The 26,304-nt window shown below is 39.2% G+C and overlaps 2 protein-coding genes across 3 annotated transcripts; one reads left to right on the forward strand and one right to left on the reverse strand.

Annotated features, from left to right (window-relative positions):
- Positions 1-395: 395 nt before the first annotated feature.
- Positions 396-18,081, reverse strand: ano6 (anoctamin 6). Of its 2 annotated transcripts, XM_039791288.1 has the most exons (20): positions 17,783-18,081; positions 13,160-13,230; positions 12,369-12,497; positions 10,053-10,118; positions 9,692-9,979; positions 8,812-8,925; positions 8,551-8,666; positions 8,198-8,332; positions 7,984-8,089; positions 7,625-7,685; positions 6,807-6,952; positions 6,482-6,559; positions 5,787-6,015; positions 5,527-5,696; positions 5,339-5,436; positions 4,993-5,123; positions 3,991-4,196; positions 3,672-3,868; positions 3,024-3,129; positions 396-2,931 (listed from the first exon to the last, which is right to left on the reverse strand). In XM_039791288.1, the coding sequence occupies exons 1-20, from the start codon at positions 17,874-17,876 to the stop codon at positions 2,713-2,715; spliced, it is 2,760 nt and encodes a 919-aa protein (XP_039647222.1). In that variant the 5' UTR covers positions 17,877-18,081; the 3' UTR covers positions 396-2,712. The 2 variants fall into 2 exon arrangements, with proteins under 2 accessions (XP_039647222.1, XP_039647223.1); XM_039791289.1 differs by lacking the exon at positions 17,783-18,081 and having other exon boundaries at positions 12,369-12,493.
- A 1,488-nt stretch (positions 18,082-19,569) lies between these two features.
- Positions 19,570-26,304, forward strand: ints13 (integrator complex subunit 13). Its single transcript, XM_039791616.1, is given in 17 exon segments — positions 19,570-19,591; positions 19,988-20,243; positions 20,444-20,518; positions 20,742-20,944; positions 21,181-21,261; positions 21,479-21,569; positions 21,683-21,811; positions 23,200-23,293; positions 23,513-23,611; positions 23,914-24,003; positions 24,158-24,336; positions 24,422-24,586; positions 24,803-24,957; positions 25,042-25,272; positions 25,427-25,557; positions 25,782-25,917; positions 26,038-26,304. Coding segments are annotated over 16 exon segments (2,121 nt in total). The 5' UTR covers positions 19,570-19,591; positions 19,988-20,018; the 3' UTR covers positions 26,075-26,304.

Raw genomic sequence — 26,304 nt, forward strand, 5'->3', positions numbered from 1 at the left:
AAAAACTGTGTGCTTATATAGTTATAGTTTCTGGCATGAGGCTCTGCACTAACCCTCAAGGCAAATTATGCATACTTGCACTATGCATCAGGCGAGCAATGGAGATTGTAACAGCATGGCATCATATGGTTTCATGCAATAGTAAATCTCTGGTTTAATAGGTTCACATGTACACTCTGATACAATCCAAAACAACAGCCCTGCAATTTATGCTGTCCTTGTAAAACTTTGAATGTTTTTATTTTGTCACTGTCAGAGGTGTAGATTCAAACACATGGTCATAATAAGAGAGAGACTGTGTGCTGCAGCTGGGAATCTTGTTTTCGCTAACCTGCAGTGGTTTAAATTCTCATCTTGCTGCAGTGTGATGTAGGAACATCCTCCAGGCATTGTCATTACAGTGACATCACTGTTGTGTTTTATTACAAGTCACACATAGCAAACTTTTAAATATATCCGAGGTGAGAAGAAGGTAGGTAAAATTAAATCAACATACAACAGTGGAAATGTTTTTCATATTTAAGTCTTTAAACTAAGACTTAATACACACAAGCAAAGCTTTTTTTATTTTTATGAGGCGTTAAAACAAAAAGACAAGAAAGAAATGCATTTTTAGACATGGTATATGATACTGTTTCCATAAATGGTGGTTATAGTCAGGGTCCAAAATTAACTTAGTGAATGTTCAAATTTTACCAGCCATTCAATAGATTACTATTGTTATTTCGCTGGTGAATATAGCAAATCTAACAGCCACTTGCATATTGTGATGGTGCTAATTTTGGACCCTGGTTATAGTACCATTGTTCAAATCACAATGTATTATGATTTCAGCAATGACACAGAAGAAGATTAAATGACTGTATTTCCCATAATATCACAGGATATAACTTGCAGTTAACATGTTGATGATGTGCAGTGCAGTGCAGTGGTCATAGCCAGGTACAGGTCTGGAACTCTGTAAGTTAAAAGTGCAAAACAGTACAGTAGATGGGAGTACATGAATAGAGAAAGACTCTCTATTCTCTATACTCTCTACACTCACATCGTCAACTAAACCACTTCACAGGGCTGAGATTGATTGATTAATTGAATTAAAAACTAAAGGCATAACTGAACTACATTTGGTGAAAGGATGAAAAAGTGTTCAGTTTCTTGTGGTCTGTAAACTTGAATACATCAAAGCTTTACATGGCATCACTTTTGAATTGTCAAATAAATTCACTTTCTGAATTGTCTGTACTGTAATTGAATCCCATCCAAACAACATAATGACAACCTTTGAAACATTTAAATGTTTAAAAGGTTTACAGAGGTAAAAGTATTTGAGGCACATTTAGTGAATATACTGTATGTGGCTAAAGTTAGTTTATGTCTACTCGAACTCTAACGTAACATTGTGAGCCTTTTTTTTCTCCAACAGATCCCCTCAGCTTTTTAGTTCTAGTAACAAAAATGGAAGTGCAAAAATCCCCTCTCTATCAATCATCAACATTGCATTAGAAAGTGGTACAGCATTAAACCCAGCTGTGGCACTGGTTGGTTACGTGTGTGTGAAAGCTTGGATCCCCCAGCATGAAGCTCAATTGATTGAGTGAACCATCACAGTGATATAGCCAAGGTACATGTAATGTAGTCACAAACCTGGAAGACACTCTGAGTAAAAATATCCATAAAATGTTTTGACAAGGGTGCCTGGGTAGCTCAGTTGGTAGAGCGCGCCCCCACATATAGAGGGTTACTCCTCGACGCAGCGGCCGCAGGTTTGAGTCCGACCTGCGGCCCTTTGCTGTGTGTCATTCCCACTCTCTCTGTCTTCAGCTGTCCTATAAAAATAAAGGCCTAAAATGCCCCCCAAAAATATTTTTTTGACAAAAACAAAAATCTCAACTCAAAGTCTACACACTTACTTTTTCTGAAGCTTTCAGCCATACTGTATCTCACATTTTAGGCCAACACAGATGAAAAGTCCTAGTCCCAGTTTAGTGAAATGCTATCCAAACATCCAAACCAGGTTGCAAAAATCTATGCATAAAACATCCAGCAAGTCATTTAGCTTAATAAGCATCATCCTATCTGAGTTTGTGTGCTTAAATATAAAAAAGTAAAGCTATTTACTGTATAATTTTTGTTGTTTTAACTGGTTAAAACCTAAATCTAAATAGATTAAAATCCAATACTGGATTCAGATTCAGCATTGAACTCCAACCTAACCCCAAACAGGGACACTTCGTACCAATGAGTTTGTATGGTGGTGCAAAAGAATGCCATGTCACTTGTTGGTCCCACACCTAGTTTGTGTACTTCCAGCTACAAAACATCCTGTCTGTTATATTGGTCAGTCTGAGAAGAAAATGAAAAAAGACACTCTTAGGTGATAGAGGATGATGCACTGTTCTTTTTCCTCTCACACGCTTTGTCCTGATGAGAGTATGGAGTTTGAGGACAGTAGACAGGGGTGAAGACTATACAACGGTGGTTTCTCCTTTCTTTGTTCAACAGCCCGTTAAAGAAACTTCAGATGTCTTCTTTTTTACTGATTGCTATACATTTTCCATAATAAAAGTCCATACCTTGTTCCAAGTCTTAATTCTTTCACTGGTTCCCAAAGTTTTGGTCAGTATTTAAATAATATGGGTAGGTGCTGCAAAAAAAACTGGGTAGTCATGAATATACAGTATGGTCTGATCTCTTCGTCCATACATTTTACTATCAGAAATCGAGTTCCATCTCCTCCTGTGTCAAGTTCACCTCCGGGCACGTGAGTGTCCCATCGTCGAGTGGTTTCAAACGTCTGGTCACCAGCTTGAGGTTGGTCTCGTGGAGGATGACCTGGGTCAAGTATTTTTCTCGTTTGATCTGTTCTTTGACAGTGTATGGGACGTCTGGAATCACGTAGGACAGGATGAATTTTGTAAGGTAAACAATGTGCTGTGAGGAGAAGAAGACACCCCTATCAATGTTTAAATAATTCTTTTTTTTTTTTAGTATCAGAATGATTTTTATGTTATGTTTATACCCACCTCTACAACAATTATAAAAGCCATTTTGGCAGCGATCACATGCCAGTAGTAGACGTTGTACTGATACTGCCTGGGGTGCCCAGGAGGATTCCGAAAATCTCGATACCTAAAGGAGAAAAGTTCAAACAATAACATGCCTTGCCACACAACTGTTCCTGACACCAGTCATCTATTAAATGTGGCATCTTATTTCATTTTTTTCTGTGTATGTGAAGTTGAATTTTGCTCAGAAGTTTTCATCACACCATTATCTCTGGTCATTTTTGCAACTTACATGAATAAAAGAGACAGTGTGGGAGCCGTATATCTGGCTCTGCTCAGATGCAACATATTATTGTGTAATTCAAGAATTTTTCTCACTCCCAATATGTTAGAAACATATATCTAAGGAATTAATAATCACAGTAATAACATCAATAATATCTTTAAAATGAACTGGAATCGGTATGTATACAATAGTTATTATTTTGTCAAGGAAATACTTTTATAACCAAAATTCAAAGAATTTACATTTAATTTAATTGTGAAAGCAAAGGTTTTGGAAAAAAGAAATCACATGGATGATAGTGAAAACCTGTGTTCTCTTTACAATCCAACAAGGGGAAACTGAATACTGTACAGCACACACAGATGGGCCAATCTTTGTACCTGCAGGTGGTGATGTTGTAAGGTGTCCACATCGGCTTGCTATTGTTGGAGAAGTCCTCGATGTTGAATATAGACAGTGAGCTGTTGATGTAGCCCTGCATGGTGTTATTAGAGTGATCTCCATATGGGTACAAAGAGAAAGACCAGTAGTAGACCAACCGTGGAATCATGTCGGATGTAAAAGCAATGATCATGGCCTGTTGAGACACCAGGACAGCAAAACATGTAGTGAAAGCATAAAATTGATCATCTATGCTGTTTCCACAATTGTTGCCAGTGTACTTAATCAACTAATAACTCAGTGTAAACAGTATTGTACATTTGTTGCAACAGCCAATATAGCGATGCCTTGAAGAATGGGCTGCCAGGCTCCTATATCCTGGGCCTTCTCTGGCACGATGCGGCGAAACTGAGTGTGGATTTTCCAAGCATCAACCCGAATCTCAAACACGTTGTTGACCAGAGCCAGGACCGGAGCCAAAGGGAAGGAGGCCACAAACAGGGTCACAAAGCCAAACTGGATGACTGCGAGACACAAAATACATGTATAAAAAAGACAGGGACTGTAGATTTTCACCAAGTATTTGTATATTGAATACTTATTGTGTGTAAATTCCCTCATACAAGCTTGGTTACTTACTAGCTAGTTTCAAACCAGTTTACTGAATCAGGTTGCACCATTAGGTAGGTCATTTATTTTTGTGTTGTTGGCCAAAAAAAATTATCTTTCAGCATATTGTAACTCAAGTGGAGAGAAAACTAGACTTCTGCATCTCCTCTTGGCTCTGTTTTCAGGCTTTAGATAATCCAGCTGTGACGGGAGACTGGTCAATCACAGATAAGATAGAGAGCGTTCCTATTGGCTGTTCTGTTCATGCATCTCATGCAACAGAGAGGGGAGAGCTGCAGGAAGAGGTCTCACTCTACTTTAAAATCTGGCTTCTTTTTTTTTGCATTCTACCCACTGCAGCTGTGAAACTTCACAGAGGATAAAAACACAATAAAGCCCGAAGGCTTATTTCCATTTTGGTCCTCTAGTAAAACACCATATCACTCCACAACAATCAAGTCAACAAGTGCAGACAATGCATCAAAATCAGTCAACAATGTGAAAAGGAAGTCATTGCAGCATCAAAAGTTGTAACATCTGAAATTAATAGTTTTAGAGGGACGGCATTTGAACATTTCAACCACATGACAGGTCAAATATCTGAACCATTATCCGTATTACCACTTATAAACATCAGTCAACATAGAAGCAAACTAGTTCTGTCAGCTAGCTCAGTTAGCCCTAAATGTGACAGACGAAGACTCCTCTTACCCATCTCCAGATATTCATAGAACAGTCCTAGTTTTGTAAGGGCCTGGAGCTGGTAGTCCTGCTCCCAGCGAGGAATCAATTTCTCTGAGGTCGCACTGGCGCAGTAGCGGAAAATCAAATTCTTCACCCACCTGTGGAGGGGTGGAAGAGATCATATACAGTAAGAGTGACTCAATATGAAAATGGAGAGTTGGTGTAGGGTTAGACAGTGGCCTTAACACATCCACCTGTAGATATAAGCTACCATTGTATTACGTAATTATATTCCTTTAAAAGAATATATATACACACATACATATACTTTATATATTTGACATAAAATTGGTCTTATATTCTGACTTCTTACGGTAGCAAGACCTCTTGGACGTTGTTCAAGATGGCTTTTCCACCCATGATGATAGAGAGCTGAGTCGTCAACTCAATCAGACAACCACCAGGATCACACTGGACACAGGACAACAAGACACAAAGCAAGAGTCAAGAATGATCGGTGAGTGAGTTAGACATGTAAAAGCCAGATGGATCAAACTGTACCTCCTCGTTGCGGTATTTTCCCAAGATATAAGCAGGATCTCCAGGATAGCCAACCGCTTTCCCTTTGGCGAAGGCGATGTAGAAACAGGAAGAGTAATAGTTGACAAACTGAAAGAGGAACATCTTCATGGTCAGGCTGTTCTCGTAGTCTGTCTTGGTCCGCGGAAGCTCTGTTGTTGTGTCAGATAAGAGAGGATTCAGGATTAACACATGCAAGTCAACGCAAGTCAATACTGGGCAGAAGTACAATTCAAACTTACCAAAGTCGGTGATCCAGACGGCGACGCGCTCATAGAGAATGTTTAGGATCATAATTATAACAAAGCTAATGAGGGAGGCTGTGACAGAAGTGGCCATCTGAGGCGTCACATACTCCTTTATGGGTTCCAGCTCCTTCAGGTCCTGAGTTCGGAGTTTAGCTGAGAAGGCAAAAAATGCAGCCAGGCGGTAGACGATGATGGCCACGATGGACGCAATGATCAACAGAATCTGAGGGACAAAGTACAATGATAGATTCATGGTGTATATTCTGTTTTGAAAAACAATAGATAACACTTTGTTATATCAGTCTGTAATTAATTATTTCACTACACAACACTGAATTTGATACTAATTGTAAGTAAAGTAGAGATTATGTTCAATTACTATACTTCTAATTAATAAAATAAACAATTACAATAACTTAAGAGTCATTTATTCAGTGCACACCATGTCAGCTACAGAAACAATTCTATATATATGGAGAGTTAAGTTTTCAATAATAAATAAGTAATGAATAAATATTTACATTGGTTTAAATCGACCTTTTCTGTCAAATACATTTTTATTTATCCCTTAATTAGTACCAAATTACATATTTTATTCATAGGAAATTCTTAGTAAATTACAAACAGGTAAAATACAATGTTAGCAAAAAAAAACTATTTGAAATAAAAATGACATTTATGTACATTACCCAGAAAAAGACTGTCCCAATTCCTATCGACACCCGAACACATTGTCCACAGGCTGTAAAGGGCACCTTTTCTTTTACCTAAATCACACACAAACACTGTGAAATACTGAACTTTAACAACATCATGGCATGACTTAAAATATCATTTATGTCAACATAGTATCCCCAAATAGTTTGATACTTTTTGAACAAAACTGAGTAAACCAGTTTGAATCCCTATTTTAAACCCATCTTTGTTTTTTTTTTGGCTGGTTTAGTTCGACCTTATTAGCTTCAAAACGAGTAAAATAATATAATAGAGAAATAGTCTGTGTGTGTGATTTACCCCTGTGACAGGGTTTTTCCTCTCATAGATACACTTGGCCTCATATTCCGGACGAGGCAGCTCTTCCTGCTCCAGAAACTCAACAGTGTCCCACGTGTACTCCAGCTCCGCCTGGTAGCGCTTCCAAAACTCCAGGAACAAAGTTACTAAAGAAAGAAAACAGACAGGGCAATAATGAGAAAGAAGGAAACGTCTAAATATACACAGTATTCTCTGCGTCTTCCTGTTATTGTTTTGCCTGATGAGGACAAAATAAACATTTCACATAGTCACTTCTAAATTAGTCTTGCATTGCCAGACCTTCCTCCACAGCACTGCGGAGGAGGGTCTGGCTAGTCCACACAGCATTCTGGGATGGGAGAAAAACGTGCTCTGGTTTATTGGCTTTTCTTTAAACCAATCACAATCGTCTTGGGCGGTGCTAAAAACCGCACGGAGTCCCGGTGCGGCTGCAAAATAGCCTCGGGAAGGAACTTGTTTTGGTGGAACATGTGTATGTTGAAAAGTTGTTTTAGTCGTGCAACAGAAAACTCAGATTGGACAGATAGTCTAGCTAGCTGTCTGGATTTACCCTGCAGAGATCTGAGGAGCACTTAACTATAGTCCTCATAAATCCACCGGAGTTTAAAATTCCAACAGAAAGCAGAAGGTAACGGGCATCCGGCCAAAAAGGACAAGTGGAAGGTCGTGGATATAGAATACTTCTAAATAAAACTCTCAAAGTTAGTGATATAAGCATGGCTGCATATGCTCTATGGGAAACTTGAACTTGAAAGAAGCCACCACCTGGCATCTTTTTGACATTGTATACAACTTACCCCAGACTGACATGAAAACTGCAAACACCAAGGTTCCAAAGTTATCAAATATGCAAAGTTTCTAAAAGAAAATAGCAAAAAAAGAGAAACATGGCTGTCAAACTTATCACAGTTCTATCCTGCTTACATGCAAATCAGTTCCAAACAAAACTGTTGCTGTGCCACTGAATAATAGCGGCCACACATATATATACATATATGCAAAGTCTGCAACTGTATCACGCACTGTGCAGTAAGAACTGCCTTTAACACAAAAATTCTTAATTTTGTCCATTGCATATTGAGCGGCATTAAGGGGAGTAGAAAAGTGAAAGACTTTCTTGAAATTCCAATTTACCGTTGAAAAAAATAACACTTACTTTCGAAGCTTCACATGTGCTGTTCAACATCCAGTATTGGCATTCTCTGTCACACTGTGGACACATCACAATCTTTCCTCCAATTTCAGGGTCGCACACCTCTTTGCTGCCGTCATCCAAACACAAAACAGAGATTATTAGACAGGGAAATCTCCAAAATCTGACACATCATTTATTTACAAGTTCAACATTTGAAATCTATGAGGAAATGTACCTCCAGGTGCTGGTTTCTTGAGTCGTGTATCCATAAATGAAACAACACAGTCCAACAACGGCAGCCAGAGCGAGCATTCTCGTGTAGAAACCCAACCAGGCAAAGTAAATGCCAACCTTCTCCCCATAATACTTCCTATGGAAAATAAAAATAAATATGTTTTATCTACTTTGGCTCTACTATTCACTTTGTCACAAAAAGGATTTTGTTTGTTCCTGCTTGAACACATGGGGAACACATTTCATTGACAAGACACGGAGCCGGATGGCTTTTCAGTGAAACACTGCAATGAAAGAGTCATTCTCCTACTTTAAGTTCATTCTTGTTACGAGAACACAAAAGACTGTGTTCACCTAATGAGGTTTAGTGGTTGCATCTTGTAGAAGCTTTTGGGATGAGCCCACTCTTCGTAGAGCAGGTATCGCTCGTTGGGGCAGCCCTCCTCTCTGGACTTGACATTGAACCTGCACTGAAATAGCCAACAGGGAAATATCCAGTAGGAATTTTCAGTAAATTATTTGTTCACTGATAGCATAATACCATGCTAAATATGATTGTTACAAACCAAATAAAAGCATAAGCCATACCTAATATGACTGTAAGATGTAACTTACGTCATGGAGGGGATAGGCAGCTTTGTACACTCCAGCATCCAGCAGTTTGGTGACGCCAAACTTCTTTATGCTCCCCCGTATTTCAAAGGGGGCACGACTCAGGATGTAATACGCCTAGAAGAAGATGAGGTTTTTCATTTTTATGCTAATAATCTGTTTATACAATATTATCAAACAATCATAGAGTATAATACAGTTTGGAAAACATGATTCTTAAGCTGCTCTTATGATTTATGAGTTTTAAAGTACTCATATTATTTAATCATAATTGCATTTAGAGGTTGTACAAGATTAGGTTTACATGGATTAATAAAAAATAAAAAACACCATATATTTGTTATACTGCACATTGCTGCAACTCCTCTTTTCCCCCCTATGTGTTGAGCTCTCTGTTCTAGCTACAGAGTGAGGCATCTCACTTCTGTACCATCTTTTTTGGGAGTCACAATGCGCAGTAGCTAGGTAAGAACAACTAGCCAATAAGAAGCAGAGAATGAGGGCGTGCCGAGCTAGCAGCTAGGCGAGTATTATAACGTGTGTTACAAAGTGACGCACGTTTGTCACAGAAGTAAAGGCTGGACTACAATAGAGCTGTTTGGAGCAGTTTGTGAACAGTGTTTTCTATTGGAGATGGTAAGTGCCTTTGGGGTGGACTTTGGGCTTTTTCACTTTGTAAACCTATAACATGAACAAAAAAAATATAAAACACAATAAAGGAAAGGGAAAAAGCCAAAAAGCATAATATGTGCACATGAAATCGATTCATCTGTTGAGCACAGGATGTTTGCAACCATACAACTACATCCTTCAAAATAAAACTGAAGTATGAAAAGAAGTGGCAGGCAGCCTGAACTGACTGCAACAACATGTGACAACTTGCCATCCTGCTCCTCATGGCCGCAGTGAAGAAGACATCTTTGTCCCTCATGTGGAAGTACTCCAGACGTTTTTTCTCAAAGGGGGCGGTGAAGAACTCGGCCTCCTTGGTGATCAGGTCTTCGTTGGGGTAGAAGTGCTTGGTAATGAAGGAGAAAAAGCGCCATGGGGAGGGGCGAGACGACAGGTCGTTGGGCTGGATGGGAAGCTTGATGTGCAGGACCTCGGCGTATGTGCACAGCGTGTCCCACGGCATGTGGACTTTCAAAAACATCAGTTTCTCATCGGTCACCTGCAGAACACAAAGGAGTGCTTTAAGTATGCGATACAGTAAGAGAACCTTCCACAAAGTGTAATCTACTTACAGATTGTGTCGCCTCCAGCTCCATTCCCATCTTCATCAAGCTGGCCTCAAAGTTTTCTCGCCGCCTCTACAAGAAGAACACAAAAAAAGGTTTCAAAGAGCTTTCTGATTTAATGCTCTCTGGTCAATATGATTTAATTTCTGTACCGGATGTCCTGACGTTATGACTTATGTGCCAAGCCTGCAGTATAAATACTGTGAGCATTTGTCAAAGGACTGCCAAGGGTGATCATCTGTATCTACACGGAAGTCCATTATTTATTTATATTGTAGAATTGCATGTAAATAATGTGCCAACACATAATCACCTTCATAACCTTTATAAGATCCAATGTGTCAATACTGTTGCTTTCAAATGACCTCTAATTATGTTTATGTAAAGGCAGAAATGGCAGACTTCACAGCTCATTTATTTGGACATTTTTTCCATAACCAAGGCATTATTTACACTGCACAGTGGTGATACTGCACGCAAATGTCACTACTGCACGTCTTGTCCTGGGTACACTTTCTGAACTGAGAGCAGCTTTCCCAAAAAACACACTGAATTAGCATGAACAAGTATTAAACATATTCAAATAATATAGAAAGGAGCTAATCAAAATGCTTTTAAACTTTTAGATGAGTTATTTGATTAGTTGGTGTCATCATCATCCAAGGCAATTCAGTCTTTCCGAATGAATACAAACTTTAATGTGACACCTTTATACATTTTTAACCCTATGATGTCAGCCCCATTCTAAGAAATACCGTTGAGAGACTGCTGACAAAGTAAAAGTCAAATACCATCAGGTTGTTTAGCCAACCTTGCTTTCAGGTAGATTTATCCTAACAAACAGGAAATACAAGTGCACGAATATTTTGACAATAACGTAACCTTTTAAAATAACAATTTAGCCTATCACTATCTGAAATGAACCACGCCCCTCCAGCTGTCAAGCTCAAAAAAGGGGTTTTGCAACTTATGCTTGACCAGGTTAGCTTCTGGAAAAACAAATTAAAGGGGTTGCCTGCTAGAGACTGTTGCACTCCTCATCCCCTGGTGGATTTAGTTTGCTTTGAGATGACTATGAACGTGGAGTTGCCTCAGACCCAGTGGATCTGTGGTGAGGAAGCTCATGAGCTTGGACTTGCAACGGCTCTACCAGCCGGCCTTTTTCAGAAGAACTGGCTGAAACTGGCTTATCAGCTTCTATAGAAGTGCGTCTGGGAGCTGCAACGCATGCCAACACCCATCACATCCATTCAGTGCTGCATATCCATCATGTATCTATCTTAGGAGTACATTTTTTCACCCATTTAACCCCTAAGCTTTTGTCAACTGTTACCAACTATAATTTTAAGCCTCCACAGGGCACAGTCTCCACTTCAAAAACCCTTGCAGGGTTACGGTTTCAACACTGCAGGTAACGGTTTTTAAAGTCTGTGTATCTAAGCATTATATTACACATCCCTCACTGGAAACCTATTGTGAAAGACAATGGTACATGTAGCAACAAACAACACATCTGGGTATGTCATTATGTCTCAGTCTCAGTATCCTTAATTTGTGTAATATCCCTGAAATCTAGACTTGTGATGAATATCTATGATAGTAATGCACTAAATATACACGTAGTTAAACCACTTCACTCTGTTCAATCATGCACCAACTGAATTTACTCATTTGTTTTGTAAAAAAAAAGTGGTCTGAGATTGTCTCCACAGACCGTTTCCCGACTCGTCAAATATCAATATTCATGTGAAGTGTGACTTCATTCTCTGCTCAGGACGCCAAACGTTAGTTTACTGCTAACTTATGTTCTGAGTGCCAAGTGCAGTCTCTTTAAAGTCATAGACAGCCATCCTGCTGCAAATGAAAACTCCCTTTACAAATAGACAGAAACAATAGAGTTTGTATGTCTAATAATAAAACACACAAGGCAGTTTATGAGAAAACTACCACTTCCATTGAGAGAAATACAGTATGTTATTCATTAAGACTAATGATTTGCTTCCAAAACTTTATTTAAAAACTCTGGACACCTCAGGATTTGGAAGGCTGCCAGGTTTGAGTCCGGCTGTGGCCATGTCACCCCCTTCCTTTCTCTCCCCACACTTTCTGTCATCTATCTACTGTACGCCGTCTAATAAAGACAAAAAATACTTTACAAATACTATTAAAAAAGCATATCACCTTTTACGGATTTTTTTTTTTGTGAGTAGAATACTTTGTACTAAGTTTTATGTGAGCATCGTTTGCAATACTTAAAATACAAATCTGATGTAGTGTACTGAACCACCCAACTGAAAAAGATTTTAAAAATGAGAGACCTACCTTGCGCCGCTGGAACACATGCCTCTTCTCAAACTCCTTCTTATCCTCATCTTCATAGACCAGGATGAAGTCAATCCTCCTCACGCCGTCATTGAAGAATAAGGAGTCTGGTTTGTTATTAAACTCTACCTGAGGGCAAAAATAAGGCTCATCAGGTAAGTCTACTGCGTGAAACTCGTACTCCTCTTCCTCCATAGTACCATACATGCTGAACAGAGAGAAGAGAGGAAGGTCTGTGTGTGGAGAGTCTGGGAAGAGATATGCGATGTGGGCCATGCAGGAAAAGTAGGAAGCGTCAACAAACATTATCATACCCGCCCTTTTTCTCTCTCTTCCTCTCCACACAATCAGAGTAAATACAGATCTTGTAAGCGTATATAACTACATGCATAGTTTCACAACGTGGGGGGTTTTGTAATATTTTTTTTTTTAATAAAAAAAATGTTTTTAGAAAAAAATAAAAAAAAAAAAATAAAAAAAAAAATTATAAATTCAATTTTTTTTTTTTTTGTTTTTTTTTTTTTTTTTTTTTTTTTTTTAATTTTATTTTTTTTTTTTTGTTTTGTTAGAGTTTAAAAAAAGGTACACAGGTATATATTATGCAAATTATATTTTATAACATACAAGTGATATGTCTTCCTGCATGTAGGCTAGGCACCAGAACACTATGAAAACTCAATTAAAAGATCAATCAGTCAATCTACACCCCATATATACAGTATATATACATATATACATTTCATTTATCTGCTGCTACTTTAGCTGACACCAACATTATTGTGCTGACTCACCAGATGTGCTTTGGCGACTGTTGTTCCGTCTTCAAAACTGTGATATATTGGTAAGAACTCCTCAGAGTAAACTGTGAAAATAAGAACAAACACATAAATGAGAATACAGGCACAATAATAAACAAAGAAACCCAAAACTAGATGGATATTTCCTTGAGCTCGACAGTGGATAATGCTGATATCACAGATGTATCATTATCTGCATGTATGCAAAAAGGAAATGCAGTAACTAATAAAATACAACGTTTACTGGCAGATATTTTTATTTTGTATTCATTTCCAAAAGTTTAAAATGTTTATCTTTGTATGATCTAATGAAGGCAACACTATTATAGTGCTAATTGATGTATCATAACTAATGTAATATTATGTAAAAACACATCTGAAATAATTTTGAATGCAAGAGAGAAAAGTTACTGCTTATTTGACAAACTTTGTTGGTTGAGGTCTGTTTGTCAGAAGTGAAGGCACTTAAGCAACCTGTGAGCTGTTTACTCACCCGAGGCTATACGTGAAAAAACTAAAATAATGGATGTATTGTAAGACCAACTGCCCCTGTAATTCTATAAGACTATTGTATTTTTTTTGGGGGGGGGATTAACTTTAAAAAAAATAAAATACAAAACATAAAACTTGCAACATGAACTTTGAATTTTTTCAAACGCCACCACCCTAGCCATCTTACAAGCCCACTTCTGGATTAACGGATCCCCTTCATTCTTCCATCCTCTTAAAATAATCTCTATGGCTATCAATAAACTAGTCTGGATGCAGCTTCTTATGTTAATTCTATTGTATTTTCAAGATGATTGATATTGCACTACCTTGTAAACAGTTATTATTGTAGGGGCAAAAGACGGTATTTCTAACTTCTAGGCTGCAACTAGCCATTATTTTCATAGTCAACTAATCTGTTGATTAGTTTCTCGATTAATCAATTAGTTGATTGGTCTTTTGGTGAAAAATGTCATCAGTATTTGTATTTAGGAGTGAAGAAACTACAAAAACATTTAAAAAGCTGGAATCAGAGATTTTTAACCTTTTTTTCATAAAAAAAAGGACTCAAACTGATTAATAGATTATCAAAATAGTTGGTGATTATTTAATAGTTGACAACTTATCGATTAATCTTTGCAGCTCTACCAACTTCCTTTCCTAGGGTTCAATGGAAAATTAGAGAGGTCAATTATTATGTGACCCTCCTCTGAGTCACCTGGGGGGCACACAGGCATTTACCTGCAGTTCAGCAGAAGCTCTCCTTGTTACAACAGAGCAACCAGGTCTAGGGCTGCACAATATTAGGAAAATAACTAATTGTGATTATTTTGACTGATATTGCGATTGTGATATGATTCACGATATTGGAGGGAATGATCATTTTTGTATCATTATTCTCATTTTCATTGAAAAAAAAAAAAAAAAGTGTGATTTTTTTGCGAGGATCTGTACCAAAACAAATATTTTTTTCTTTAGTCTGTAGGTTATGATTTGTAGGCCGGGATGTCTCTGCAGCACCACAATACTTTATTTTAGAATGGTTTGAAACATATTTTGCCTTTAAAAAAAAATGTGCGCCCCCCTGCGATTTGGATATTGTACTAGTTCATATTGCGATTTCCATAAAATTGCGTCCAACTTAGCACCCAGCTATGGTTTAAAACCTTTTACAGGTTCTGATTTAACTGAACCAGTTCTAAACAACAGCTAAGCTAATCAGACGCTAAGCGACACAGCAAGTACGACACAAGTGATGTTATGTGTTTACATACATTATAAAGGCTAGCAGCTGATGTACTGTTATCAGACTGCCACTTTGCCTATCCTGCCTCACAGAGCTTTGAGCATGGCTGTCTTGTTATATCTTTACGTGCCAGTGGAGGCGCTGCTGACAAGTCCTTCACATCCCTGCTCATTCTAACATTCCTATAGTCAGACCAGGAAAATATTCATGTATTGCCTCAGAGGTGCCCACTGAAGCAGCACAAAGTGTTACTGTTACTCATTTCCAAAACAGTCTGAGGGTTGGAACCAGTGACCCTCCTTTTAGGAGCCTGTCTTACCAAACCTCATGCTGTTATTGCTGCTTTTTTTGTACTGCCTTTCACACAATCTTACGTTACTCCCTGGAAAGAAAAAGAAGAAATAGCTCACCACCACCAATGCAGTGTGGTCAACACGGCCGATTAACAGCATGTACTGCAGCAAATATTCATTAAGAAATCTGGACTCAGTATTCACACCACTGACCACAAACAAAAACAATATCATCAGCTACTTTATGCATTGTTTTATGCCTCATTACATTATGAAGCCCTTTTTTTCTTTTCTTTTTTTTTTACTAAACAGATGACATTACATCCAATATGGAAAGTCCTGTAATCTTTCCATATAAAGCGAAGAGCTATGACAAACTTAACTGAAGACAGATGTTGTTTTCAAAACACTGGCCTTAGTAACACACTGGGAAACTTTCACTGTGGAATCACTGTTCAAATAATCAAATGAAAAATTTTCCTTCAGAAGAGTCCTCTAGCAGGCTAACAGTCAAAGCTTGATATTCTACAAAAGTCCAGAAGTATTTTGACATAAGACATGAACCATATAAATACATTTATTAACAGCTGCTTACTATTTATCAGGAAGCATCTGTAACCTACAGTGAGTATGATTCTTTTGATAAGCACTGAATGGCCCAAAGCTGTCCGCAACAAACATCTCACTTCCTCTCCAGAGAACATATTCCATGACACACAAAATAATAAAGGCAGAACAAACCAACATACTGTAATCCTTTAACAGAAACAGCTGTGCCAAACTGGATTCTGTTTTTAATTTTGTGCAGCATGAAGGTGCATGATACACATTTTATTTTATCTAAAAGGAAAACACTTAAATCTTCGAGCTTAAGTGTCCTTATCCTCTGACAGGAAATGCTTTCTGCATCAAACACTGGGGCATTTGATGACATTTGATAGAAGCAGAGTGTAATGTATTTTACAAGAACAAAATCAGCCCTAACATATTGTTTAAGTATTAGCGGTTAGTTCCTATAATTGTCTGTTTTGCATGTCAAATAAGATAACCGATAATACGTTTTATTTGAAACATGCTTCCAGCAGTGGAGACCTAGCTCTCTCAAAATATGCACTGACCTACAGTAACCCTGGCAAACCTACGTGGTTTACTGCAACAATGTCGTGGCTACATGTTCTGATTTCCTGTATCACCATAGTATTTATTTTGCACATGAAACAAACTATGAACTGAAATAAAGTAGTATCTGAGCCAGTGATTTTTACTCTTTATCACAGCATCAAAGGTTGCAACAAAGTGTGAACGTTAATAATTCATAACAAGTGAAAAGGCACAGTTAAATAAAGCACACTTTGGCATGCCCTTTGTGATCCAGCGTGAAAAGCATTAGTCATTTCCATATGGTCAACGGCCTTCTACATATTTCTCACGACTGTTAAATTTAACCCAAAGGACCATTTGTCTCTCACTGAGCGGTGAGTACAAAAATGCATGCATTACTAGACAGTATGCGATTATGGACAAGACAAGGCAAGACAAGACTCAAAGGAGCTTATTGTTTTGAGAAATCTTTCCCATAAAGGACAAGTGTAGGGGCTGGCAGCTGTACAGACACTGCAACATACTGTACTGCAGGTGTAGGCTTCTAACACTATGGTCACTCTATTCCAAAGTTAAGTTACTGTTTCAGATTTTAGCGTCAGGAATGTAAGAAACAAAACAGTGTGGAGAGATGCTATCAGTTCTAGCCTTTAAGGACCCACATCAGACATTTATGAAATAAGCAGAAGCGCTCTGTTTTGGGCAGTTCCTTTCAAACTGATGATTGCCCAACTGTTATCTGTATTTATTTGTAATGCAGAAATGGTGGTGTAAGCCTCTTGAAAATGTGTACACCACACCTCCACAGTTGTTCTGCTACACATGCAGCGGGGATGATCTTGTTGAACAGACTCCTCATTGCTTTTGATCATTTACTTCTATTACCATCTAGTCTTTAAACATGACAGGGAAATCATGAACCATGCATTTCGTAAAAAAACAAACAAAAAAAACCCACAAAAGTAAAAGCCCCTTATAAGGCAGTGTAATGGTGTGTGTCAGTGTCATTTTCTATTGGCTGAAGCTAATTTAAACTAGGCTACTTTAAACACAGATGAGTAGTAAATAAAACTGCAATTTTTAATTGACCATATGTTTTGTATATAAAATCAATGTATGGCAGTAACCTAATTTCTAATAGATGTAGTGGAGTGAAAAGTAGAGCATTTTCATCTGAAATGTAGTGAAAAAAGTTGGGAGAAAATAAAAATACTCAAGAAAAGAAAGGGGGGGGGGGTTACACCCATTAAGGAATCTCTATTGAGTAGGCCCAGTGATGAATGAGTAGGTGGGTGGATGCTACTGTAACTTACCCAGAGGTGAGTATGGCACATTGTAACCTATATGGTATATGGCATAATAATGGATGTATTATTTCAACATGTAACGTTACAGTACACCAGATAGCTGTGATCAAATCCACACAGCGCCAATTAACCCACACAGCATGCACACCAAGACAACAAATCTCAAAACCGTTCTTTTTACCAACTTCCTCGTCTATCATGCCGACGTCAGTTTCACCCTCGAACTCATCCGTCTCACACATGGAGTCCATCTCGAAGATGTCGTTATCGCTCATAGTCCTTGTCGGGGGGGGGGTTTGAATCACATTACCGAAAACAACTAAACTTTACTTTACCGACAGCCTGCTGGAGCCTATTACTATGGCTTTAAAGCGCAGCCTCGTCCTCCGCGCATTCTTGCTTTATTTCTCAACATATAGCCTACTCAGCCACATAACGTTTTGCTCAAGTTGAGACTTGAGAGAATATAAAATCATACGGGTGGGGTCGCAGGAGGCGGAGAAGAATACAAGAGGAGGAGGAGGAGGAGGAGGAGGAGGGTGTTAATGTAGTTTTGCCACATTAGACAGATCAAGGTACGCCCACTTCTTTCCTCTGAAGAAGTTGTATAGCATACCGACGCGTTGACACATGTGGCATCGAAGTGGTGGAAAATCTAGGCCTATTACTTTTATATTATTGTGTGTAGGCCTACGTAACATTCTCCTAAACAAACTACATATTTTTAAGATAATAGTGCGAGATGTTTGGCAAGATCAGCACCATCACCGACCTCAGCGTTATGCAAACAAATAACCTTACTTATTTTCAACCAGATACATAAAACAACAAAACATAAAAGCAAATCACAAGAAAAGCAAATATAAAAATAAAATAAACACAAAATGTGCCAGGGATCAGCAAAGAATAAATAGAAAATAAATTAAGTAAAAACATGAGCATAATTACAATTTTTGTAGCTTTGTTGTTTTTGTTTGCCGAAGTTATTGTCTTAATATATAGCCCAATTTCTTTCTTGAAAACATGAAAGTGAGTGAAATAGTTTGAGTATGGGAATCACCAAGGCACAGCGGCGGCTGGTTGAATCTTAAAAATATATTTTCGTTCTGCCCGTAATGATAACATATTTGTCTGGGGCGACGCCAACATTCAAATCCAATATTTCAAGTTTCAATCCGTTGCTGTATAACAGGTAAACATAAAAAAATATATATATATATATTTTTTTTTTTGCTGAATCTCCAAGTAACAAATGGGGTCAGGAACTATTTAACAGTACGGTCCACACTCTTGGCAACCAGTTTCCGTGATCAGGGGAAGGAAAACGGTGACGGAACACCACAGGACATATTGTCAATGCATATTTCCGCCAATAACAAACCTGCTAGCTTGACACGGTTTTTAATTGTATTGTATTGTTTGTGCTCGTCATTCCAAGTGTGTAAAAATTGTTAGGTAACGATCATCTGGAGGTGGATCAAATATAAAATATTCCGTTTAGTATTAGAAAAGTACCACAATGGGTGAATTTGTAACGATATGACGCTATTAATAAGCGTGAATCAGCAAACAATGATTCTGGCTTGTGTTAGCTAAAAGGCTAACGCGGCGGCCAGCGACATGCTCCTTTAGCAAAGTAACCGTTAACGTCAGTCATGTTAGCTTGCTAACGATTTTGAGTTATTAGTAAATAGCGTGTCCTGAGACTAATTCTGGTTCGGTAGTCAGATAGTCCTTTTATTGGTCAAAACTTAACCTAACTTGAGCAACCCCGGTTTTCAGCCGGTTCAGACCATTTGAAGATTTATTTTTATTTTTTTCCAGGTGAGTTGACATTCGCTGACCATCAGGCAATATTTAGAAATGTTAAACGTGGTAGTTGATGTAGCTATCCACTATCAACAACCACGTCAAGTAATACTGTTATCATGCTGGAGTACTCGTATCAATCCGCGGTCCGGGCAGGGCCTTTCTGTGTGGAGTTTGCTAGGTAACTTCTGCCATTGCCCTTGACGTACTAGGGACTATAGCTACCCACTTCTTCTAATTAGTGGGATAGGTTAAATGCAGAGGATAAATTCCTAGTATCTGTAAATGTACTTGAAAAATAATTTAAATATATTATTAATACATAGTATTACAATAAATGTTAATGACGTGGTGGTATGTTGTATAATATACATTTTATAAGTATATAATGTTTGTACAATGTTCCTGTGTTTATCTAATGTAAATGTGATCGCTGTCATACAGATAACACTACACCTACAACATGCTGTATACCCAGGCATTGTTTTGTTGTGGTGTTAGTTAGGTGTTGACTTCTATGTATGATTTATGTATTTATTTAAATCTCACGCTGGTGTGCTTTTCTTTTATCCTACAGATCAGGAGGATACTCACTGCAGATTTGCAAAATGAAGATGTTCTCAGTGTCTCACAAGACCGTTTTTGTGGTGGACCACTGTCCCTACATGGCAGAGTCAAGTCGTCAGCAGGTGGAGTGCGATGTGCTGACGAAGAGTCGAGGTCAAGGGGTTATTCCTTTGGCCCCTGTGTCAAAGTCCCTGTGGACCTGTGCTGTGGAGTGTTCCATGGAGTACTGCCGGATCCTCTACGATGTTTATCCACTGCACAAACTTGTACGCTTCCTGTTTTTAACTCAGGCTGAAATTAGATCAAGCTGGTTTCTCCACCATTGGTTTCACCTAAGTAATGTAACAAAAAACAGAGATGAAATATAGCAGAAAGAAACCTGACATCAGATATGCTTAGAAAGGGTTAGTCAATGTAGTTATAGTGAACCAATGGCAACATTTTCTGTCACCTCTTTATTTTACAGATTAATTACATCGTGAGTGATTCAGAGTTCCACATCTTGAATAGCTGGAGGCAGGAAGACCAGAGCACTCATGAGGTAATCCACTGCCCACAAAAACTCAGTCACATAGTAACAATTACAATATAATATGACTGTTAGTATACAGTAGGTCATACAGTGACTATCATTGCATGTTCAAGCTATGTTTTCAGCAGCTCCAAATTTCCACATTTAAACACCAGTGACCACATGTTTGCAAAAGTCTTCTTCAGAATTGGACTTGCGATATGTTTATGCAGTTTCTCCTCCTGTCTGGCAGCTCATGTCCGCTCTGGCAGCTGTTGGGCCACCAAACCCGCGTGAGGACCCCGAGTGTTGCAGCATCCTGCACGGGCTGGTTGCTGCCGTGGAGTCGTTATGCAAGATCACAGAGCTGCAGCACGAGAGGCGCACCACTCTGATGGACACAGCTGAGAGAGTTGCCAATAGGGGTCGTATTATCTGCCTAACCAATGCTAAAAGGTAAACGCTGGCATTAACATGGCGGAATATTAACAGCAGCCATCGACCAGATGTTGATAGATTCATATGCCTCTTAGCAACTTTGTACTTCACATGTATTGTATGTGTACATGTATGGTCTTATCTTATGGTCATCATTTACTCTATAGTTTATAATTATAAAATAAGCTCTTGGTATGTGTTATGTCATTTAAGATTGTGTTAATGCATTGCTCTTTTTGTGTTTTATCATACAGTGATACTCATGTGCGCATGTTGGAAGACTGCATTCAAGAAACTATTTTAGAACAAAACAAGCTGGCAGCAGGCTCAGACAGGTCAGTATCGGATGATGTATAAAGAAAGGTCACTCTCGTTAAAATTATTATGATTTTAATGTGGTTGAAATAGGATAAAATAGGCTGAAATACAGAATTGATAACTTTCTCTTATACATACGTCAGTGTTTTTGTAGAGATTCTCATCACTTTTGAGAAAGCGATAAATGACTCATTTGGTGTTTTTATTTTTTTATATCCAACTTTTGTATTTTAGGCTGATGGCCATCCAGCAGTGTGACCTGGTTCTAATTCACATCCACCCACAGGGTGATGACGCGCTGGTGTCTGACCGACCAAAGAAAGAGGTGGGTGCTACCAAGGAAGACTTGAACATGAGGTTGTGTGATAACCTAACACCTAATGCTAGCACCATGGCACAGCTGTTAGTTCTCACTGCAGTTTCCTCTCGTTTTCTCAGATCTCCCCCCTGCTCACCAGCGAGGTTCACAGTGTTCGTGCAGGGCGGCACCTGGCCACCAAACTCAACATCCTGGTCCAGCAGCACTTTGACTTGGCTTCCACCACAATAACAAACATCCCCATGAAGGTAAGGGGCTTCCTGCCCATCGTCTGCCACATGCCTCGCCACGATTAAAACTCACATAAACTTTGAAAATATTTTTTCTTTTTATGCTAGTACAAGTGTTTTCATGTCCAGAATGCAGTGAACCACTCCCTCTTTTTACTTTGTTTTATTTTTTCCTTTTCTCTCACAGCCTTCACACTATTTTTTGCTTGCTTAATCTTTATGAGCCCTTCCTCATCGATAAATACTCATGAAACTTTACAGTCTCATCTTTTTGTTTATCTCATCTGCATGTTGATTTGACTGTGACTCTGCTGCTGGTTTCATGCTGTATTTTCTGTTTTGCTAGCCCACATTAAATGTTTGCGACCAGGTTAGTACTCTTATCACACACACATCAAAGTGAGGAAGGGTCAGAGTTTACACCACGTAGTGTACAATGTATGTTTTGAGCTCTACTTTTGCAACAGGCTTACATTACAGTGTCATTAATTTGTTTTGATGTGACAATTGGTCTCCAGGTTTGCTGGTGAGGCTCCAGTAAAGGACAGGCAACTCTGGTCTTATGTGGACACCCAGGGAATGCAGAGTTTGGGGTCTGCTGAAAAGCGTAAAGCCTGCACACCTGAAATTTAACTCTTTTAAAAAAAAAAAAAAAAAAAAAATAGTTACAACTACACTGACTCACCATTTGTTTTGAAATAATTAAAATTGTTCTGGGAAAATCAACAATGTCAGCCAAAGGCTGATATAAAATGCAGAATAAGAACACTGCATTCATCTGTCTTTATGTCCAAATATCTTTAACCAGTGTTGCCTCTTCTGAGTTATCAAATACTGTTAGTGTCTGTCAGTTGTTACACCTTAAAAGTTGTCCAAATTTGCCACTTGTCTCTGTTTCCCCCATTAGTTCCCATTCACTCCCCCTTCAGTGTCTTGGTGTGGTCCATTGTGCTGTCTGGATAACTAGTTTTTCAAACGTGATTCCACCTTTTAGCTGTCCTAAAACTGCATTTTTTCTAGGTGTAGAAAGTTGTTAAAATCAGAACTTATGATTTAAAGAGTTTTTAGATCAGCAATTGCCAGGCCCCACTTTTGGACTTGGGCCCAAACTATATAAAGCTGCTTTTGTAAGATCGGGAATCCATGATTAATGTCTAACAAGTGTAGGCTCGGTGTTGTGTGAATTTAAGGACATTTACGTTAAATACTAGTCTCTAATGTGAATAGAAAAAAAACATGTCACCCAGAGAGCTTTTTCTTTTTTTTTACTTTGTTCATTATCATTTAGCCTTTGAAACATGAAATCAGCAGTGTTAATGTGTGTTTGTGCATGTGTATTAGTTAGCACATTTTAGGAGCTGACTTCATACTGACCTGTATTTGTTATTTTCTCGGCGGATGGACAGGAAGAGCAGCACGCCAACACGTCGGCCAATTATGACGTTGAGCTCCTGCATCACAGAGACGCCCACCTGGAGTTCTTTAAAAGCGGCAAGTACTGTTTGGATAAAGAAATGAAAGCAAAACGAGGCATTTGAGTCGGGTTTGAGCCAAAATCCTCACTTTGCTCTATGACCTAAATAACCTAAATAAATAAATTGGGCTCAAAGTAGATTTAATTGTTTAAATTATGAGGCACGAATTCGACATCCTGATCTTTGACATCCTTGTTATCAGCAGGAATCAGATCATATTCTTCTCCTCTTGTGTGATCTGCAGGACCGAATTGTGACATGGTCGTATCGACGCACGGTCGAGGAAGTGGACTGAAAGACACGATTACACTGAAATGGTGCACTCCACGAACCAACAGCATAGGTACAGTAGAGGCATAAACAGCTGAAGTTCTTATTTGTCATTTGATAAGAGTTTTAAGCTTTAAACACTATTCAGGGAGACATTTTCCCCATTTTTCATCCTTTAGCCATTACATTTTAGATTTTTGTTGCAGCTTTATTTTGAAGTAGTTGGGATTTAGAAAACAACTTTATTACTGTATTAAGCTTTTTTTTTTTTGTGGAAAATATCCCTTTAGGCATTGAAGGGTGTATTTGTGAAGAACAGTTATTCATTGCAGCATTGACTGAGCCAATCTATTTGTTTTTCTTTCCCCCCCTCAGAGCTGCATTACTGCACAGGAGCCTATCGCATCTCCCCCACAGACGTAAACAGTCGTCCCTCATCATGTTTAACAAACTTTCTCCTCAACGGTAAGCTGGACAAAACCTCTTTTTAATCTGTCTTTTATCTAGCCCCTTAATTGACATTTACTTGTGACCACCAACATTTCCTTGCCCCGAATTGATCTGCAGACTTAACTTTTTGGCTTGTTGGTCGACTACTTCTCTTCCTAACTGACCACAGGTCGATCGGTGCTGCTGGAGCAGCCGAGGAAGTCAGGGTCAAAGGTCATCAGCCACATGCTCAGCAGCCACGGAGGCGAGATCTTCCTGCACGTGCTCAACAGCAACCGCTCCACCCTGGAGGACCCGCCCTCCATCAGCGAGGGCTGTGGGGGCCGAGTGACAGACTACCGCATCACTGTACGTTTAGCTCACACCCACTGTTGCAATATACATACAAAAAATCTTCAAATGGTAACTGTTTTTTTTTTTTTTTCTGTTTCAGGATTTTGGTGAATTTATGAGGGAGAACCGGCTCATGCCTGTTTCAGAGTCTTCCCATGATCCCTCTGGGAAACTACCAGCTGAGAGGGCCAAAGCTCAGCTGGAACGCCACACTCGATACTGGCCAATGATCATCTCCCAGACCACCATCTTCAACATGCAGGCAGTGAGTGAGCAGCATGCAGCGATACCAGAGTTCTTCTAGAGTTCACTCTTATTTCCATCCGCCAAAGACTTTTATCATACAAGTGAAGTTCTCATCACGCTCCCAAATATATACTGAATTTGCACCATGCCGTTTTCCATGTTTCCACGCCTCCTTTGCCTGTTGGCCCACAGCATTCAACCTTCATTCCTGTGCCTTACTGTTTTCCTCCACTAGGTGGTTCCATTAGCTAACCTGATAGTGAAAGAGACTTTGTCTGAGGAGGACGTTCTGACCTGCCAGAAGACGGTTTACAACCTGGTAGACATGGAGAGAAAGAACGACCCTCTCCCTATTTCCACCGTGGGATCCAGAGGCAAAGGCCCCAAGAGGTATTTATTCCAAAATCACAATTCATGAGAGTAAACAATCGGCAGAGTCACTAATGGTTCTGCGTTGTTGTTGTCATTCCCCAGAGATGAACAGTATCGTATAATGTGGAACGAGCTGGAGACATTGGTGAAAACTCACGCCGGAGCCACGGACAGACACCAGCGGGTATTGGACTGCATCATCGCCTGTCGCAGCAAACCCCCCGAGGAGGAGGAGAGGAAGAAGAGAGGGAGGAAGAGGGAGGAGAGGGAAGACAAGACAGAGAAAAATGGCAGCAAGGACACAGACGACAAAAGCTGGCAGGAGTCGGAGAGGTCAGTGGTGCTCGGACGTCTTATGTATTCATTCCTGTAAATAACCTAAATTTAGTAGCAAAAAATAATCTTTACCGTGGCTTTTGGATTGGGATGTGTCACTACATTTTCTAGTCTCTCATGCCACACTGTCTTTTTATTTTTTCACCTGAAGACTAAAGGGTTTGCTGGATAAAGAAGAGCAGGAGTCTGAGGTGATCAAGGATTCCCCGGACTCTCCAGAGCCACTCAACAAGAAGCCGCGCCTGTGCACGGAGGAGGTTCAGCCTCCAGAGAGAGCAAAAGGTACTAACTATTATACTTTTTTTTTTTTTCTTCTAATAGAAGCCACTCCATGAAATCATTGACAAACCAGCCAGATCAGTGTCAGAATAGCACTGATAACTACTTGTATGAGCGTGTGCCAATGAGAGCTTATTCCAGCAAATACCAACTGCCTTAAGCCATCACTCGGGCCCTACTGGGTTATGTGTGTTTTCATCTGTGGCTTTATCTCACTGTTGCTTCAGGTCCTGTCTCGCTCCTCACCATGTGGAGCAATCGCATCACTGTAGCCAATTCCAGGAAGCACCAAGAGTTTGTTGGAAGAGTGAGCTCCGTCAACAACAAGTTTGAGTTGTACCAGCAGCTCAAAGACGAGAATGGGTGTGTGTGTGTGAAATATCTATCAACTGTCACTTTCTGGGCGTAATATTCCTCTGGCATTGAATGTGTGCAAATTACTTCCTATGTCCTAATCAGACTTGACATTTTCTCATCCTACAGGATGGATGTTCACGAAAATGGCAAGGCCTCCAGATGATGTTTCCAGGGATCCACTGCTTCACCGCTGCCAAGGATGAGATTTTGGACCGCAGTGTTTTGTCAGAGTTTGGTGTCACCTCACCACCCTCAACCCCAACCAAACACGGACATCAAATTAAAAAAAGACAGTGAGCTCTTAACGAGGAATTTATACATTTTTGTACTCATTTTGTAGATATGCTGTTCACATATTGTGTAACACAATAAAAGCTGTCAATAGAGAATTTT

This window comes from Perca fluviatilis, chromosome 23, assembly GCF_010015445.1.
Source record: "Perca fluviatilis chromosome 23, GENO_Pfluv_1.0, whole genome shotgun sequence".
NCBI lineage: Eukaryota > Metazoa > Chordata > Actinopteri > Perciformes > Percidae > Perca > Perca fluviatilis.